General features: G+C 35.2%; 1 protein-coding gene across 1 annotated transcript in view; it reads left to right on the top strand.

The window, feature by feature from the left end:
* The first annotated feature begins 3,185 nt into the window (after positions 1–3,185).
* TEKT3 (tektin 3) overlaps positions 3,186–18,845 on the top strand; it is a 62,827-nt gene continuing 47,167 nt past the window's right edge. The window contains exons 1-2 of the mRNA XM_027840673.1: positions 3,186–3,764; positions 8,150–8,233. Coding sequence (XP_027696474.1) covers positions 3,186–3,764; positions 8,150–8,233 — 663 coding nt within the window. The remainder of the gene's footprint in view (positions 3,765–8,149; positions 8,234–18,845) is intronic.

The raw sequence follows: 18,845 nt of genomic DNA, 5'->3' as shown, positions 1-18,845 counted from the left end.
AGCTTAATTTGACTTTCTCTTTGCTAACTCACAGAATCAGAGAATTTGAGAGTTAGAAGGGATCTCAGCCACCATCTAGTATAACCTACTTAGTTATTCATCCTCTACTTGAAGACTTCCAAGGAGGGAAAACCCACCACCTTTTGAGGCAGCCCACTTCATTTTGTGAGAGCTTTGATTGTTAGGACTAACCAACTATAAGTTGTTGAGATAGCATTTGTATTAGCAGTAGCCTGAGATTGCTCAATGGAAAGAAGTCTTTTTTTTTTTTTTCTGGCCCTATCATCATGTTTGAATCTCACAAACTGTCAGAGTGGGAAGACACCTCAGTGACTGTCTAGTCTACTTCATGTACAACTTGACCCAATTCAACTCCAGGTTCCCTTTTGGATAATGATTGGATTTTCCCCTTAGATTTAAAGTGAAGTTGGACATTGATTATATCAGGGCTTCAAGTGACTTTTAGTCATTTGACACAAAGCTGGATGACAGTCAAGACCCAGAAATATCAATATTAGTCTGAATTTAATTAGAGTGAACTTAATAGGGCTAAATTTAAAGTGCTATACTTGGGTTAAAGAAAGGGTTTTTTTCAAGAACAAGGTAGGGAGGCATGGCTAGATTGCAGTTTGGAAAAGATATAAGGGTTTTTAGTAGCCCATACTAAATGAGTCAACTAAATATGAGTCAACACTGTTATAGAAAAGCCCCAAAGGTTAATTATAATTTTTGATTGCCTTAAGAGAGGTTAGTATCCAAAGCTAAGAAGGTGATAGTGGGAGGAGGGAGGAGAAAAGAAAGGGAGAAGGGGGAGGAAGGAGGGAGAAGGGAAATAGAGATAGAGACACAGAGAAAGAGAGAGACAGAGACAGAGAAACAGAGAAACCTTTATTAAATGCCTACTATGAACCTGGCACATATACAAGTAAGATAGTCCCGTTCCTTAGGAGTTTACATTTTAATAGGAGCATGAAAGGGAGCTGGAAAGGGGTGTGTGTGTATGTGATTCTCTGCAAGATAAGGTGAAATCTCACCCATTTATAATAGCGTGAGGCGGGGAGGGAGAGGCACAGAGTGTGCGGCATTTCAGAGTTCAAGGTTTCTGTGAGAAGGTAGGGATAAAGGATCATTAGAACAGGGCTTCTTGAACTTTTTCACTCATGACCCCTTTTCACCTGAGAAATTTTTACATGACCCCAAGTATATAGGTATAATCAAACATTTACTGATAATAAATCATAAATTTATTTTAAAACAATTCTTTGGTATACATATAATTTTACCACTTATTAAAGACAAAAGCAAATTTGCATACTAATTAGATGGATGTGCTTGTTAATTTTTACATAAAGAATTAAATCTTGGCAGAATATTTGATACTGTAGGATGTAGAGAATCTTCAACATTTTTCAGAGTTGATTGATATTTCACTTTTATAATCGTCAATGCTGAGAACGCCACTCTACATAAATTCGTAGTACAAAATGGCAGAAGTATGTTTAGGGCCATTTCAGAAATTGTTGGAAATTTTGTCCTAATCCCAAGCCAAAATTCATTTAATGATTTTGTACATACAGTAAAAACACTGCAATTCGTGACATAAAATAGTCTCAAATCGGCCAAGGTGTTTCTGGCAGTGTTGGAGTTGCATGGCAGGAGGGCATGCGCAGTGTAAAGTGTTCAGAACCAAGGCCGCAGTGAAGTTGCCCGATGCAACACAGGCAAGCACTGCCAAAACACCTCGGATTCATTATGTGTTCGATTTTGAATTAATTTTTGGTCTTTGCACATTCAGAAACCTTTTACTGTTGCCAAATTTTTCTCAACTCCCACACTGAGTTATGTGACCCACAGTTTAAGGAGCACTGTACTAGAGTGCAGGCTTCGTGGTTTGGAGTTATTGTTCTCTACTCAGGTCAGACCTCATCTGAGTATTGTGTTCAATTCTGAGTGCTTCGTTTTGAGGAAAATGTCAATAAACTAGAGAGCACGTAGAAGAGAATAACTAAGATGTTGGAGAGCCCAAAGATCATGACAAACAAGGATAGGTTGAAGGAACTGAGGATATTTAGGTGTCTGAGGGCTGTTATATGAGAGAGTAATTAAACATCTTTATCTCAGCTTGACCCAGAGGACAGACCTTGGAAAATGCATGGAGGTTATAGACAGGCAGATTGGTAAGGGAAAACTTCATAACAATTAGAAATATCCAAAAGTGGAATTGGGCTCCCTTTGTAGAGGTCTTTAACTCTGGTTAACCTATCCTCAGAGATGGTGGTTCTTGTTCAAATAGCGTTGGTCTAGATAATTCCTAAGTTCTTTCCCAGGCTCTGAAATTTTGTGATCTCTGGTACAAAAGCTAATGATTCAATCTTAAATTTCTGAAATAAAGTTGACTGGTTTAGAGAGGCACTTTAGCCATCGACACAATTCAAAACTTGTCAAAATAGAGGATGTCTTGTAGTTTCTTGAGGGCAAGGACTGTTGTAAATTTTTGTCTTTGTATCTCATAGTGCCTTACACATAGTAGGGAGTTAATTACTATTTTTAAAATTAAACTGAAGAAAGTATTTAGGGTCATCAAATCAGGGAAGGACTAGTGGAACATGACACTAGTAAAAGTAGTACAGTACTTTTGTTTCCTATATTCTGCATGACTTTTGGTTAAAGCACATTTCAAGAGTATTATTGTAAATGTGGTTTAAATATTGTTTATGGTCTTCATCTTTCACCAAATAAATGGAATTATTCTTATCAGGTTGTAGGATTGGACATTATATTTAAGTAACTAACCACAGTTATTATTATTACAGAAATAAAGTATTAACATATGCTGTAAAGAAAATAAAAGCATATGATATACTTATGTTTAATTCAATAGAATATTTTTTCTAATGATGCTGGAAAGTAAATGTTATTTTCATATTTGAGGTATATAAAAATTCAAAGTTTACATTTAACACCTGGTTACAAATGAGCTGTCAGGAAGAAAACTTCTTTTTCTAACCTAGATTTAGCTTTATATAACCTCTATAATAGTAATAATAATAATAATAATAATGATAGGAATTACATGCATCATAAAGATAAATATGTTAGTTTTTAACCAGAGGTTATTGTTACTTAAGTAATATTCTTTCTGTTTTGATTTATACAGGATAGACTTAAGTATCTATTTTTCCGGCATGGAGCTTTTAGGATCTACCTTAACAGCAACTTATGCCCATCCTAGCCCCATGCCTCCCAATTTTCTACCAGCTATCAGTACCATGGCATCAAGTTATAAGAATCGATTTCCTCACTACTCCTTGACTCATAGCTTGAGCCTTCCATGGAGACCAAGCACATATTATAAAGTAGCTTCCTATTCACCTACCTTAGCTCCATTATCCAGAGGAACTGAGGGACCATGTGGGAACAGGATGCTTCCCTTTATTTCTAATAGAACAACACTTTTCACAAGATATACACCAGATGATTGGTATAGATCCAACCTAACAAATTACAAAGAGTCTGAAAGTTCCAGACATAATGCAGAAAAACTAAGAGTAGATACATCTCGGATGATTCAAGACAAAGATCAACAAACAAGAAATACCCAATCAGATACCACCAAAAACTTAGGAGAAAGAGTCAATGACATTGGATTTTGGAAATCAGAACTCATTCATGAGTTGGATGAGATGATTGGAGAAACAAATGCTCTTACAGATGTTAAGAAAAGGTTGGAGAGAGCTTTGGCTGAAACAGAAGCACCTCTTCAGGTAAATATTACCTCTTGTGGTGAAACTTACTCTGTTATGTACTATAATCTAGTAGACACCTTCTTGTAGCTATTGAAATACTTCAACTAAACATATGTGATAGCATATATCTTTTATAAATAAATTTTAATCATAACTTACCATAATTAAAAATTACTGTCATCTAATGAATTTTATATAGTATACATTTTGTAGATTAGGATACAGAAGAATTACTCAAATGGGGGTTTGAGTGTGGAGAAAAGACTAAGATTCATTGTTGCATCATACAATGAGGCAAAATTAGCACAATCCTACTAACAGGATATGGAAGAAAAATATAATCTGCTTCATGAGATGTATATGCACACTATGTATTGATGTCCTATTGTAGCACACTATAAAAACATTAGGTAATCAAATCAAATCCCATCTAAAAAATGAACAATTTAAGTAGACGTAAAACCACTTGCTACAGTTACCAGGGAATCAAGTCAATAAGTGTTCTCAGTCTTAAGTATTCATTCTTTCTCTTGTGCTCAGGTCAATTTTAATTTGTGTCTTCATTATTGATCAAATTATATGTATGATTTTAAGGATCATTCCTATTGCTTGGTGCTAGATGATAAAAATCTCACAAATATAAGCCAGAATTCAAGGAAAGATCTCTCTCTCTCTCTCTCTCTCTCTCTCTCTCTCTCTCTCCCCCCCTCCCCCTCTCTGTATATATGTGTGTGTGTATGTGTGTGTGTGTGTGTGTGTGCATATATATGTATACACATATGTATATACACATATTTTTGGAGAACAGGATATTCCTATTTTTGAAAAATTTAAAGTTAGAATATAATTTAGATACAGGGTATATTTTTTGCAAGAAACATACTCATCAATTATTTTTGTTTATTTACTTAATATCTACTTGAAACCATGAATATATACATATATTTATGCAGTATAGTTTTAAAATAAAACCAGAAGAGACCTCCAGAGCTTTTCAAGGCATTTAAGTGATTTAAGCATCATTTCTATTAAACCACCTATCCTACTCTCTATTGCTTGCCACCAGACAATAAAAATCCCATTAAATACAAGCAGAATTCTAAGAAAGAATGATGTTCCTTTTGCTGGAACAAAAATACCTTTTAAAAATTATTAAATACCGTGCATTACTAATATATGTTGCTATAGACAACTAGTGTAGTCTTCCAGCCTCATATTGAGAACCATTGACCTAGTGCATCTTCACAATCTGCCAGAGGATTTATTGACCAAAAAAAAAAAGTTCCAGAAAGATAGCCTGCTCTGGCATTTACTTGCTGTGTAACCATTGACAAATCCCATAATGAAATGCCTTTTTTTACTTTATTTCCAGAGAAGTATACTCAATATTTTCCTTTAGTAACTTTTATCAGTGTCAAATATTTCTTATTGGTTCTCATAGTCAGCTTGGTGATATAGTGCAGTGGTGTCAAACACCAATAGAAACCAGAGCCCCTAATCCTCATATAAAGATTGCTAGAGACTGCATATTTACTTAGTTTTAAAATGTAACATTGTCTGTGTTTTGTTGCATTTTTAGTTTGTTAAATATGTCCCAATCACATTTTAATCTGGTTCAGGGAGTATTGTAGGCTTAAGGAAGCCTACAGGCCTCATTTTGACATCCCTTGTGTAGTGGATGGGCCTGCAGTTAGGAAGACCTGTGTTCAAATACAGCCTCAGACACTTAACTAGCTGTGAGACCCTATGGCAAGTCACTTACCCTCTGTTTGCCACAATTTCTTCAACTGTAAAATGGGATAATAATAGCACCTTCCTCTCTCAGGATTGTCGTGAAGATCGAATGAGATAATATTTGTAAAGTGCTTAGCACAGTACCTGATACTTACTGGGTACTAGGCACTTTATATAAATGCTTTCATTTCCCATTGAATTCCATCATTATAAAGGAAATTATCCTAACATCTAACCTGAGATCTTTCTTTAGTTTATATCTATATTTTCTCATTGTTCCAAAAATTTAATCAACCATATCCACATGACATCATTTGGATAAAAAGTTTAAAAATCAATTTCTTAGATTTTTTTTCTGCAAAAAAAGTTTTGGTGTATGTAAATACAATCATTAATTTATCTTTTCCATTCTTAGAATATGTATTTAGCAACTGATATTTCAGTTGTGCATGTCAGGTTATTGAATGTTTTTTTCTGAAAGGAAGTAAAATTCAAATAATGTTCTCAAATACTACTAAACAATCATCAACTATATATCTATTTTCAACTATATCTGAGTTCACCCAACTTTCCAATTTTGAGATTTTGTTAAGGGTCCTTTTGTACTTCACCTAAAATTACAAGGTGTGGAAGACAATTTCACTCAGCCCACTGGATTGCCATTCATTGTTCGTTGGTAGTGAAAGAGATGGTTTGTTTGCACTTTGCACCCCCCCCAAAAAAAGACAACCTTAAACCTTCTTTTCTCTATGTAACTGAGGCATGCCCCTCCCACAACTATTCCATCTTTAGGCTCAGGAGCCAGATTCATCCTAAGGGGAGCCTAATGGCAAAGAGGTGGTATCAGGTTTCTTTCTTCTCTCTTGCTTGTTATACCCCCACCAAGAAGTAGAACTACAGGGAAAATCTATCTCTCAAATAAGTATGGGTCATTCCTATGGTATCCCCAAAAGGCTTCATAGGGTATCCATTAGGAGACTCAGAATACAATATAGCTATCAGGAATAGCACAGCTATTTATCTCCTCCATCAAAAAAGTGCCTAAAAGTGCACATGTACATTAATTCTTCAGACATGAAACAAAAACTCATCATACCTATTATACTTTTCTAGAAGGTAAATTAAACTTTATGAGACTGTTGAACAGATACTTCACATTTATTTCACATCTCTACTGTTAAGAGCAACACTCAAGGTCTCTAGATCTTCTGGTCATCCAGGTGTGGCCCTTCATTCTTTTCTGGTTCAGAATGATCCTGTTGGCAGTCATCTTATCATCTAAGAAGTGGTTTAGTAGCAGGAGACATCTCTTATGGAGATGTTGGCACCAACTCAGGAATTCCTGGCCTCTCAAACTCATAAGGTTACTTCCTAGGAAGGGAATCCATTTCTCAGAATTGTGCTTTGGTGGTCTGAAGTAGAGAAAGACATTTAAAAAGAGAACAGGCAGTCATAGACTTGAGGTCCAACGTTATGTTCTTGCTGCTCTGTGCTTGTATCCACTTTCTACCTGGGAGAGGAAGGGTATGGCATAAAATCCCATCGCCCCCTCCCTTTCTGGAAGTCCAGTGGAAAGCTGACAGAATCCCAAAGTGAAGGGACTCATTTCAAATATAGGAAGGGCAAAGAGTCAGTTACTATCAATTCAATTGGTAGCTAAATTTTTATAGAATTACTTTATCACAAGATATTTTGTATTATTAAATCTAAAGAAGATTGATCATGGGAGTCTCTGATGAGGGGGTGAGTGTCTCACCCTCTGCAGAAAATGTATAAGATTCAAAGACGCCACAGAAACCTACAAACAAATGCAGAAACATAAAACACTCAAGCAGTCCGTTAGACTATTTCCAGAAAGTAAAGACATTTTGGGGAGACTACTAAACCAGTTCTCCCCATTCACCTTAGGCCTATTGCACTGAGCGACTTTCAACAATAGCATGATTACCATGCTTCCATGGCATGATTTTAGTCTCTTAGCTGTGGAGTGATCTTCCATTGAGGATCGTCTTCTCCCTTTAGGAGGCATGTACCTGAAATCAGAATGATTCTCTGATAATGATCTCATAAAAGGAAACGGAAGGCAGAAAGTGACCAGTACCTCAAAGTCTAAGAACTCCTCTCTCAGGCTCCGAGCAGATCACTATGAGCTTTTCCTTTCAGTTGCCATTTTCACCAGGGAGAGAAGAAATCACCTCTCCTTCACTCAAGGGAGATAGAACACAAAAGGCAGAGCTGGCATCTCAGCTCATCTTTATTTACCATCAAGGTAAAAATAGATACTTTTGGCTAGAGCTTTTTGACTTAGTCACCAATCATTTTGCAGTCAGGATGCTAAGACAGGGTGCTAAGGTTCATGTCTACCTCTATGGAAAGTAACCGTCCAGGACTGGTGCATACCTTCTAATCTTACCATGTTTATTGGGGAGTGTGTGTGTGTATGTGTGTGTGTGTGTGTGTGTGCGCGCGTGTGTGTGTGTGTGTGTAGGATTGTCATCAAATTGATTAGAGATTGATCAGGACTTATATAACTAAAGTTTGAAAATTTAATCCTGATAGTTCCTATAAAGAGGAATGTTTTTTTTAAAATTAAAGTAAAATGACTGCTTTTCATTTATTCTATTGGAATAGTTAATCATGTTCTTCAGTGGTTCCTTTTATATTTATAGGTAGCTCAAGAATGTTTATTTCATAGAGAGAAAAGGATGGGCATTGATCTTGTTCATGATGATGTGGAAAAACAACTCTTGACAGTAAGTTTTGTTTACTCTTCTAGGCAACAAAGTGCTTACTTATAAATAAATAAGAGTGCATTTACTATGGAAAAATAGAGAACAATATCAATAAAAGATACTGAGTCATTATAATAAAGATTTAAAACTTTAAGCAATCAACCATACCGCCATAATAAGGCACTTAGATAGTTGTCAGTTTTTTATTAGTATCTAACAATATAAATAGAAAAATTCAGTATGCATACCTATTTAAAATCGTATCATACAGCATTCTTATATAAATAACTTGCTGCCTAAATTATATGATTTCAAGGTTTGAGAGAAGAATGCCATGTCCCAAAACTACCTCTCCCACTGCAATCCTACAATTAGCAATTCATTTATGTGAATTTATCTTCTGTGAAATGCAAACATCCTTGTGAAAGGTAATAGAATAAACTTTATTGATCATTTACCTTTTCAGTATAAATATGATTTCAAGATCCCTTTCAGAAAGCAGGTATAAAAAGAGAAAAAGATCATGACAACTTAAAGCAATGTTAGGGAAGGTGGGGAGTGAGAGGGCAGTGGGAAGAAAAAGGATTGAAGGATAAATCCAAAGACTCCACCTTCTGGGATAAGAACTCACTATTTAACAAAAACTGCTGGGAAAACTAGAAAATAGCATGGCAGAAACTAGGCATAGACTAACATCTTACACCCTATACCAAGATAAAGTCAAAATGGGGTACATGATTTAGATATAAAGACTGATACTAGCAAACTAGGAGAGCAAGGAATAGTTTACTTATCAGATCTAATTTATGACCAAGCAAAAGATAGAGAACATTATGAAATGCAAAATGGATGACTTTAATTACATTGAATTGAAAAGTTTTTGCACAAACAAAGCCAATGCAACCAAAATTAGAAGGGGAGCAGAAAGCTGGGAAACAATTTTTACAGCCAGTGTCTCTGATAAAGTCCTCATTTCTAAAATATATAGAGAACTGAGTCAAATTTGTAAGAATACAAATCATTTCCCAATTGATGAATGGTCAAAGGATATGAATAGGCAGTTTTCAGATGGTAAAATTAAAGCTATCTCTGGTCATGTGAAAAAATGCTCTAAATCACTATTGACTAGAGAAATGCAAATCAAAACGACTCTGAGGTAGCACATCATACCTATCAGATTGGCTAAACATGACAAAATAGGAAAATGATAAATGTTGGAGAAGATGTGGGAGAATTGGAACACTATCATTGTTCGCAGAGGTGTGAAATGATCCTACCGTTTTGGAGAGCAATTTGGAACTATGTCCAAAGGGCTATAAAACTGTGCATACCCTTTGACCCAGCAATACCACTTCTAGGTCTGTATCCCAAAGAGATCATACAAATGGGAAAAGGACCCACATGTATAAAAATATTTATAGCAGCTCTTGTGTTGGCCAAGAATTGGAAATTGAAGGGATGCCCATCACTTGGGAAATGGCTGAACAAGTTGTGGTATACGAATGTAATGGAATGCCATTGTGATATAAAAAAGGATGAGTAGGCAGACTTCAGAAAAACCTGGGAAGACTTATATGAACTGATGCTGAATGAAATGAGTAGAACCAGCAGAACATTGTACACAGCAACAGCCACATTGTGCAATGACTGACTTTGATAGACTTAGCTTTTCCCAGCAGTTCAAGGATCTAAGACAACTCCAAAAGACTCACAATGGAACATGCTATCCACATCCAGAGAAAGAACTATAGAGTCTGAATACAGATGGAAGCATACTATTTGGTCTTTTTTTTTCTTCTGTTTTATTTTGTTTCTTCTTTCTTGTGGTTCTTCCCATTAGTTCTAATTCTTCTGTACATCATGACTAATGTGAAAATATGCTTAATATGAATGTATAAGTAGAGCCTATATTAGATTGTGCACTGTCTTGGTGTAAGAGAAGGAAGGGAGAAAATTTAAAACTCAAAATCTTACGGAAGTGAATATTGAAAACTGAAAATAAATTTTTTTTAAAAAAAAAGGATTGAAGGCACAGAAAGAGAAAGTTGGCACTATTGAAGACAAGAAAAATAAATGAAAGGTCTACTAATCATTATCTGAAATGTAATTGTACTCACAATATGAATGAAAAAAAACACTTACTAAGCATTTATTATGTGCCAGTTCCTGTACTAAGCCTAAGAATGCAAATTCAAAAAATAGTTCCTGCCCTCCAGGAGCTTACATTCTAGTAGAAGATTGTATTTGTATGTTTATAGATATACATATACATCATATGCATGTGCATACAGCTATAAATACACGTGTACATGTCTTATATAGATGCAGGTGTATGCATGTAAATATTCACATAAAGGAATAGGTATGCATGTGTGTATATACATGCATATCCATGCATATGTGCAGCATACATGTGCATATATGCACACATGCATACATTGATTTGATTACTGTGCTAAGAGCAAGAGGTAGAAAGCAAGAGGAAAAGTTAAATGGCAAGGGGAGTGATAGATGTAGCAGCAGGCAGATAACAAGATGGTCTGATTGGGTGGCTAGACAGGATATGAAGGTATAACATGCTCTGAGGCCAAATACATATATTTTGAGCTAAGTTGTCTAGTTTGCTCTCAGTCATCAGTAAAGAAAACTGGGCCTAGGCAAGGAACTTCAAAAATGGATTAATTAACTTCCCCAGAATCTTGGGGACATAGATTCTGGATAATCTAGAGTACAGAGGCTCAAGTGGGGAGAAATAAGGCAGTGGTGGCAGCTGATGGAAAGATGGCCTGGGTGGACAGCTCTTTTCTATTTCAAGTATTCTAAATGTAATCCATGAATTTCCTTTTTAAGAACATATTTGTACTTTATATTAATTGAGTTTTGCCTACTGTTCTTTCGACTTATCTTTCTAGTGTTTTATTACAATCCAGCAAATGGATTTATGACTAGATATGAATATTCCCATCAGCAATATAGATCACAACCCATCTGGGTCTGCCCTTCCTGTGTGAATCTTATCCAGGTACTCCCATAAATTCACTAAAGGGAGTGCCATCCAACCTGCTGCAGACATTCCTTGTTTAATTTTTGTATGGTAGCAACAGGCTGTACAATGGTAATTCCTTGCCCTTGCTACACAAGAACCATCTTTTTCAACAATATATTTCTTTGACAGTATTCTTTAATCTGTTTCTCATTCATATTGCCTTATTTATAATATATTGTGTCTATTTTCCATTGCCTTCATGATGATGCTCATTTTCAGTCAGAGACGGTGGTTATTTTATGTTGTAAAATCATATAAAATTGCAGAGGAATATTGGTATTAAAAATGTGGGCTTTTCAGGGAGAAGCTTAGTATCATTAAAATCTTATAATTTCCCAAAGGTGATCCATCCCACTTTCATATTTAAACATGTGTATGTGTTAGTATGTGTGTGATACGGACACACACACACAACACACACATATAAACACACACACACACACACATATATATCTATATCTTTGTTCATTCATTCATTTACTGGAGTAGATCTATAGATTGTCTATCCAACCTGCACATCATAGTTTAAATAATAGGCATTCTTCATCTACTTGGTTTTTTCCGAGGGAGATGATTGAGTCCAGACTCTTTTGAATAATTTTTATTTTACCCACAAGCTTCTGCAGTATTCTGGGGCTCAATGTAATCAGTACAGTGTGTTTTATAAATAGCAGCTTCTAGAGGACCTCATCAAGAAATTCCTCCTCAACTTGGAATCTACTTTGGATTTCCTCTATGACAGTGGTGAACCCCTTTGGAGAGCATATAGCTTTGTGTTTTATCCCTTGACTGGAATTAATAATGAAAAACTGGTTACAAAATGAGGTTATCTCTGGTGCAAAATCTTTCAAGGAACTTTCTATGACTTTGACATATGCATAGAAGACAGTTTGTTGGAGAAAAGTTATTAAGGCATTGTTCTGTTCTACTTAGTCCAGTCTCTCACCACTCCAGTCCATTCCAACACACTGCTGCCAAAGTAAATGTGACTTCCCTCTTCAACCAACTCCAGTGACTTCCTATTTCTTCTAGAATAAAATAGAAACTTTTCTGTTACGTTTTAAAACCCTTCATGCCCTGGCCCAACCAGGAGTATGCTGGTACTAGTCTAAACTGGCTCCTGAGAGTTGATTGTTCTACTTTGAATGTGACCATTTAAACCTTGGAAATCAGTAAATGGTACTAATAAGGGTTTGATTTGATGTTTTGTTGAATTTCTAGACTTAATAAATGTTAAACATTTGCCAGCATACCTTAGGTCCCAACCCCTTTCCAGCCTCATTGGACATTACTCCCCACACATATACTTTGCAGTTGACCAAACTGACCACAGCTCTGTTCCTCATGAGAAGTACTCACATTACTCCAGCTCTTGTTTCTGTACCTTTGTAATAGTCATCCCTCATATTTGGACTACAGTACCTCCTTAACTCATAGAGTCCCTTTCTTCCTTTAAAATTCAGCTCAGAGATCCTCTTCAGCATTGAAGGCTTTCCTGATCCCCCAAGTGCTAGTTTTCTCCTTCTCATAGCACCTTGTAACTACTTTGGAGATATTCATGCATGCATATTTGTGCATATGTGTATGTGTTTGTATTTATTAACTTTATATTTATGCTATATATGTTTATTATGTACTTGTTCTCTTCCCCATTAGAATTTTTGTGTAAATGAACTATATCATTTTTTGTACTTGTATCCTCAGTCCCTAGCACAGTGCCTAGGCACTTAACACTTTTTCACTGATTGATACTGAATCAATGCAGTTTCATAATCAACAATCAATAAACAATGTGATTTGGCATTCTCTATCTCTCTCAGTCAGTTGTGTTATCATGTGGTCAGGACATGCCTTCAGTGCGTGTAGATTGTTCTCTCCATTCTCTTATTTTGGTACTAATAAGGTCCTTTTTTTTTTAAACAACATTTTTGGATCTTCTTTCAGATACTTTGAGAACTGACCCTTCAATGCCCTCACAATTTTGCCAGCATGGGCTTCCTCTACATACACTTGATTTAGTCTAGCTGCTTGTCCTATCTTTGCTCTCCAGGAATGTGATGTTGGAGTTCAAGTGGCTCCATTGTTTTTTATGGTGATAAGAATTTATTACAGAAATCTTTACTGATAATTTGTCATTTTTGCTAATCCTTCTCTTAATTTCAAATGAAAAATTCCCTTGGGATGAGTTTACTTAGTTGGGTGGATTTTAAGCTTTCTTTAAACTAGTTTTACTACTTACTAATTCTATTTTCTGTTTATAATAATCTTATACTATATTTTTACAAATAAATTTATATTCTTAACTGGTTTTCCCCTTGGCTGTCATTCTTCTCTGTCTAGTCTAGTGTTTGATGAATAAGGAGATTTTTAAGCTCTTTTTTTTCTTGTTATGGCAATTAACTTGTTAGTAAAATTTCTTTTAAAATTATTATAATTGACATCTATATTCTTTTGTTTCTCCATGTCCCATTTTCAGCATCAATAAATTGTTTAAATAAGTGTAGCTTAAATTGTTTTAATTGCATACTATGTCTTTTCCTCAATTTTATTTTCTCCTTTAGCTTTATATTAGTTTTAATTTTGCTCCAACTAGTTGTGGTCTAACTGTACTTAGAAAGCTGATTCAGGATTGATTCCCATGAAAGTAACAAGTCATTTACTGCCTAATAGAATGTAATCAATTTAAATTTTTGTAATGTGGTGCTTCCCATGCCTAGTAACTTCTGATTCTTATTTCAAAGAAAGTATTCAAAATATATAAGTATCAGGCTTCTATATAGACTATAGGTCTTTGGACTCTCTCTTTCCTTATTCCTGACCAGAATTTTATATTTTCACCATCTTTTCCTATTATCACCTTTGTATTGAAGTATGAATTGATTTAATTTGGAGTTCTTCATAGAATTTCTCTATGTTTTTATCCTCAAGAAATATTGGTGTATAAACTGTATTTGTTTTTTGGTGGACTTTTTATAAAAACTTATCATGAGCTATGTAATGTGAGATGACTGCATGTTCCATGAAGTGATATAGCTGTATCATTTTGTGGCATTTCAATTGTGATATACAATTAAAACAATTCCTTTGGGGACATAATAAAATTAACTGCCAATTTCTTTATGGGCCTCTCTGTGAAGAACTTGTGAGCCATCTTTCTATTTAGCTGCAACCTTTGCTTTCTATTTTTCTTTTAATTAACAAACATTTACTAAAAGCTTTCTATGTACCATGTACTATGCTAGGTTCAAGGGGTACAAAGGTAAAAAAAAATGAAAGAATCCATGTTCTCTCAGGGAACTTAAATTCTGTTGCAGAAGAGAGCATGTAGCATCACAGTCCTGAATGCATAAAGGGTAGCACTGTGTCACTTGTGGAACCCAAGCATATTTCTGCTCCTTTCATTTACCCCTCTCAGCTAAGTGGCTGAGTTGGAAACCCTCACATTCCAAGCCTCCTAGGATAGATAAGAAGTAGTACTTTCTCCTCAGATTCCCCATACTCCTCTTTCCTTTTGGTTTGTCTGGATTGCAGAGTGTGGGAGGGAGTATAATGTCCAACAAGTGTGGAAAAATAGGCTGGCTCAGGTTGTTCAGGGTTTTAAAAACTCAACAGAAGATTCTATATTTGATCCTACAGGCAATAAGAAACTACTGGAGTTGGTTAAATAGGTGAGTCACATGCTCAGGTCTGTGTTTAAGGGAAATTGTTTTGGCCATATTTAGTATGGATTGGAGTAGAGAGAGAATAAGATGATAGCTGTGTGAATAAGAGTTTGGATGTGAGAGATATTGTGAAGGTAGAAACAGCAAGATTTGGAACCTGCTTTAATATGTGGGATGAGAGAGAATGAAGAGTTACAGATAATGCCAAGGAGACTGGGAAGAAGGTGCTGCCTTCAAAAATAAGGAAGCTTTCTTTCACAGTGTTCCAAAAATGGGTTTTCTTTTTCTTTCTGAAAAAGTGAAAATTCAGCATTTAATCTAAACAAATGCTTCAGCATGTCCTTTTAAATTTCTGCATTGTAGAGAACTTTATATTCTGCCTCAATTTCTTGAAAAAATCTTAAAATGTTATGATTCAGAAACCTGCTTTTGTTAAAGTTGATGACTTTTGTGGCTTCTTTCAGGATTTTTGGAAAGGCCATTGCACATCTGTGTAGAAAGCCATGAATGATAAAGGCGTGAGAAACTTCTTTTAATAAAGTAACAAATCAGATCTATTATCAAGCATTACTCCATCTATACAAAGAGTATGAATTTTTCTTTCCTGTCAAAGTTTTATTTTGGCATACTTTCTTTAAATGTTTTTTTAACTAATTAATTTAGTTTTAGTTTTCAACATTCACTTCCATAAGCTTTTGAATTTTAAATTTTCTCCCTCTCCCTCTTCCTCTTCCCCCTCCATAAGACAGCATGCAATCTGATACAGGTTCTACATATACATTAACATATTTTCACATTAGTCATGTTGTAAAGAAGAATTAGAGCCAATGGGAGGAACCACAAGAAAGAAGAAACAAAACAAAACAACAACAAAAAGAGCAAATAGTATGCTTCGATCTGCATTCAGACTCCATAGTTCTTTATCTGGATGTGGACAGCATTTTCCATCATGAGTCTTTTGGAATTGTCTTAGATCCTTACATTGCTGCATTGCTGAGAAGAGCTAAGTCATCGAATGTGGCTGTTACTATGTATAATGTTCTCCTAGCTCTGCTCACTTCACTCAGCATCAGTTCATATAAGTCTTTCCAGGTTTTTCTGAAGTCTGCCTGCTCATCATTTTTTATGTCACAATAGTATTCCATTACATTCACATACCACACTTGTTCAGCCATTCCCCAATTGATGGGCATCCCTACAACTTCCAACTCTTGGCCACCCCAAAAAAGAGCTTCTGTAAATATTTTTATACATGTGGGTCCTTTTCCCATTTGTATGATCGCTTTGGAATACAGAACTATAAGTGGTATTGCTGGGCCAAAGGGTACGCACAGTTTCATAGCCCTTTGGCCATAGTTCCAAATTGCTCTCCAGAATGGTTGGATCAGTTTACAACTCCACCAACAATGCATTAGTATTCCAATTTTCCCACATCTCCAATATTTATCATTTTCCTGTTTTGTCATGTTAACCAATTTGATAGGTGTGATGTGCTATCTCAAAGTTGTTTTGATTTGCATTTCTCTAATCAACAGTGATTTAGAGCATTTTTTCTTATGACTATTGATAGCTTTAATTTCTTCCCCTGAAAACTGCCTATTCATATCCTTTGACCATTTATCAATTGGGAAATGATTTGTATTCTTATAAATTTGACTCAGTTCTCTATATATTTTAGAAATGAGGCCTTTATCAGAGACACTGGCTGTAAAAATTGTTTCCCAGCTTTCTGTTTCCCTTCTAATCTCAGTTGCATTGGCTTTGTTTATGCAAAAATTTTTCAATTGAATGTAATCCAAGTCATCCATTTTGCATTTCATAATGTTCTCTGTCTCTTGTTTGGTCAAAATTCTTACTTTCTCCATTGATCTGACAGGTACACTATTCTTGCTTTCTTAGTTTGCTTACAGTGTCAGACTTTATATCTAAATCATGTGCCCATTTTGACTTTGTCTTAGTATAGGGTGTAAGATGTTGGTCTATACCTAGTTTCCCAGCAGTTTTGTTAAATAGTGAGTTCTTATCCCAGAAGCTTGTAGTCTTTGGATTTATCAAACAGTAGGTTAATTGTCTACTGTGTCTTGTGTACCTAATCTATTCTGCTGATTCACCACTCTATTTATTAGTCAGTACCAAGTAATTTTGATGATTGCTGCTTTATAAATGAATTTAAGATCTGGTATGGCTAGGCCATCTTCCCTTGCATTTCTTTTAAGTAATTCCCTTGATATTCTGGACTTTTTGCTCTTCCAGATGAATTTTGTTGTTGTTTTTTTCTAGCTCTATAAAATAAGTTTTGGTAATTTGTTTGGCATGAAACTGAATAAGTAAATTAATTTAGGTAGAATTCTCATTTTTGATAATCAGCCTACTGATGAGCAACTGTTATTTTTCCAGTTATTTAGATCTAACTTTATTTGTGTGAAAAGTGTTTTGTAATTGTGTTCAGATAGTTCCTGGGTTTGTTTTGGTTGGTAGACTCCCAAATATTTTATAATATCTATACTAACTTTAAATGGAATTTCTCTTTCTATATCTTGCTGTTGAGCTTTGTTGGTAATACATAGAAACACCAATGACTTACGTGGGTTTATTTTATATCCTGCAACTTCGATCATTTGTTTATTATCTCAAGTAATTTTTTACTTGATTCTCTGGGATTCTCTAAATATGCCATCATATTATCTGTAAAGAGTGATAGCTTTGTTTCTTCTTTGTCTATTCTAATTCTTCCAATTTCTTTTTCTTCTCTAATTGCTGCAACTAATGTTTCTAGTGCCATATTGAATAGCAATTGTGATAATGGACATCCTTGTTTCACCCTCGATCTTATCGGAAATGCTTGTAGCTTATCTCCATTACATATAATGCTTGCTGATGGTGTTAGGTAGATGCTATCTATCATTTTAAGGAAGATTCCATTTATTCCTATGCTCTCTAGTGTTTTTAATGGGAATGGGTGTTGTATTTTGTCAAAAGTTTTTTTTTCTGCATCTATTGAGATAATCATATGATTTCTGTTTGTTTTGTTGTTGATATGGTCAGTTATACTGATAGTTTTCCTAATGTTGAACCAGCCTTTCATTCCTGGTATAAATCTTACCTAGTCATAGTGTATTATCCTCGAGATAAGTTGCTGTAATCTCTTTGCTAGTATTTTATTTAAAAGTTTTGCATCTACATTCATTAGGAAAATTGGTCTATAATTTTCTTTCCCTCTTTTGGCTTTTCCTGGTGTAGGTATCAGTACCATATTTGTATCACAAAAAGAATTTGGTAGGACTCCTTCTTTGCCTATTTTCTCAAATAGTCCATATAGTCTATATATGTTTAGTAATAATATTACTTCATCTTCTATGGTACCTTTCAGCAGGACGTGGTTTCCTTCCTTATCTCTTTTAATTAGATCTGTTTTTGCTTTTGCTTTGTCTGGGATAAGGATTGCTACCCCTGCTTTTTTTTTTACTTCACCTGAAGTATAATATATTCTGCACCAGTCTTTTGTATTTACTCTGTGTATATTCCTCTGCTTCAAATGTGTTTCTTGTAAACAACATATTGTAGGATTATCATTTTTAATCCACTCTGCTATCTGCTTCCATTTTATGAGAGAGTTCATCCCATTCACATGCACAGTTATGATTACTCTCTATGTCTTTCTCTCCATTCTATTTTGCCCATTTATGCTTTTCTCTCTCTTTTCTCCCTTTCCCTCCTCAATAGAGTTTGCTTTTGGCCACCTCCTCCCTCAATCTGCCTTCCCTTCCATCATCTCCCCTCCCTTTTCTTCCCCTTTTCTCTTACTACTTCTTCCCTCCCTTCTATCAACCCCCTCTCTTTTCCCTTTCCCCTCCTACTTCCTATACCTAACTGATTATGTTATTCACTCTTTGAGCCAAATCTGATGAGAGTAAGGTTCAAACAA

This window comes from Vombatus ursinus, unplaced genomic scaffold (assembly GCF_900497805.2).
Source record: "Vombatus ursinus unplaced genomic scaffold, bare-nosed wombat genome assembly UNPS02004704.1, whole genome shotgun sequence".
NCBI classification, from domain to species: Eukaryota; Metazoa; Chordata; class Mammalia; order Diprotodontia; family Vombatidae; genus Vombatus; species Vombatus ursinus.
The sequence above is the reverse complement of the archived record's forward strand: the minus strand, read 5'-3'. Positions and strand labels throughout refer to the sequence as shown.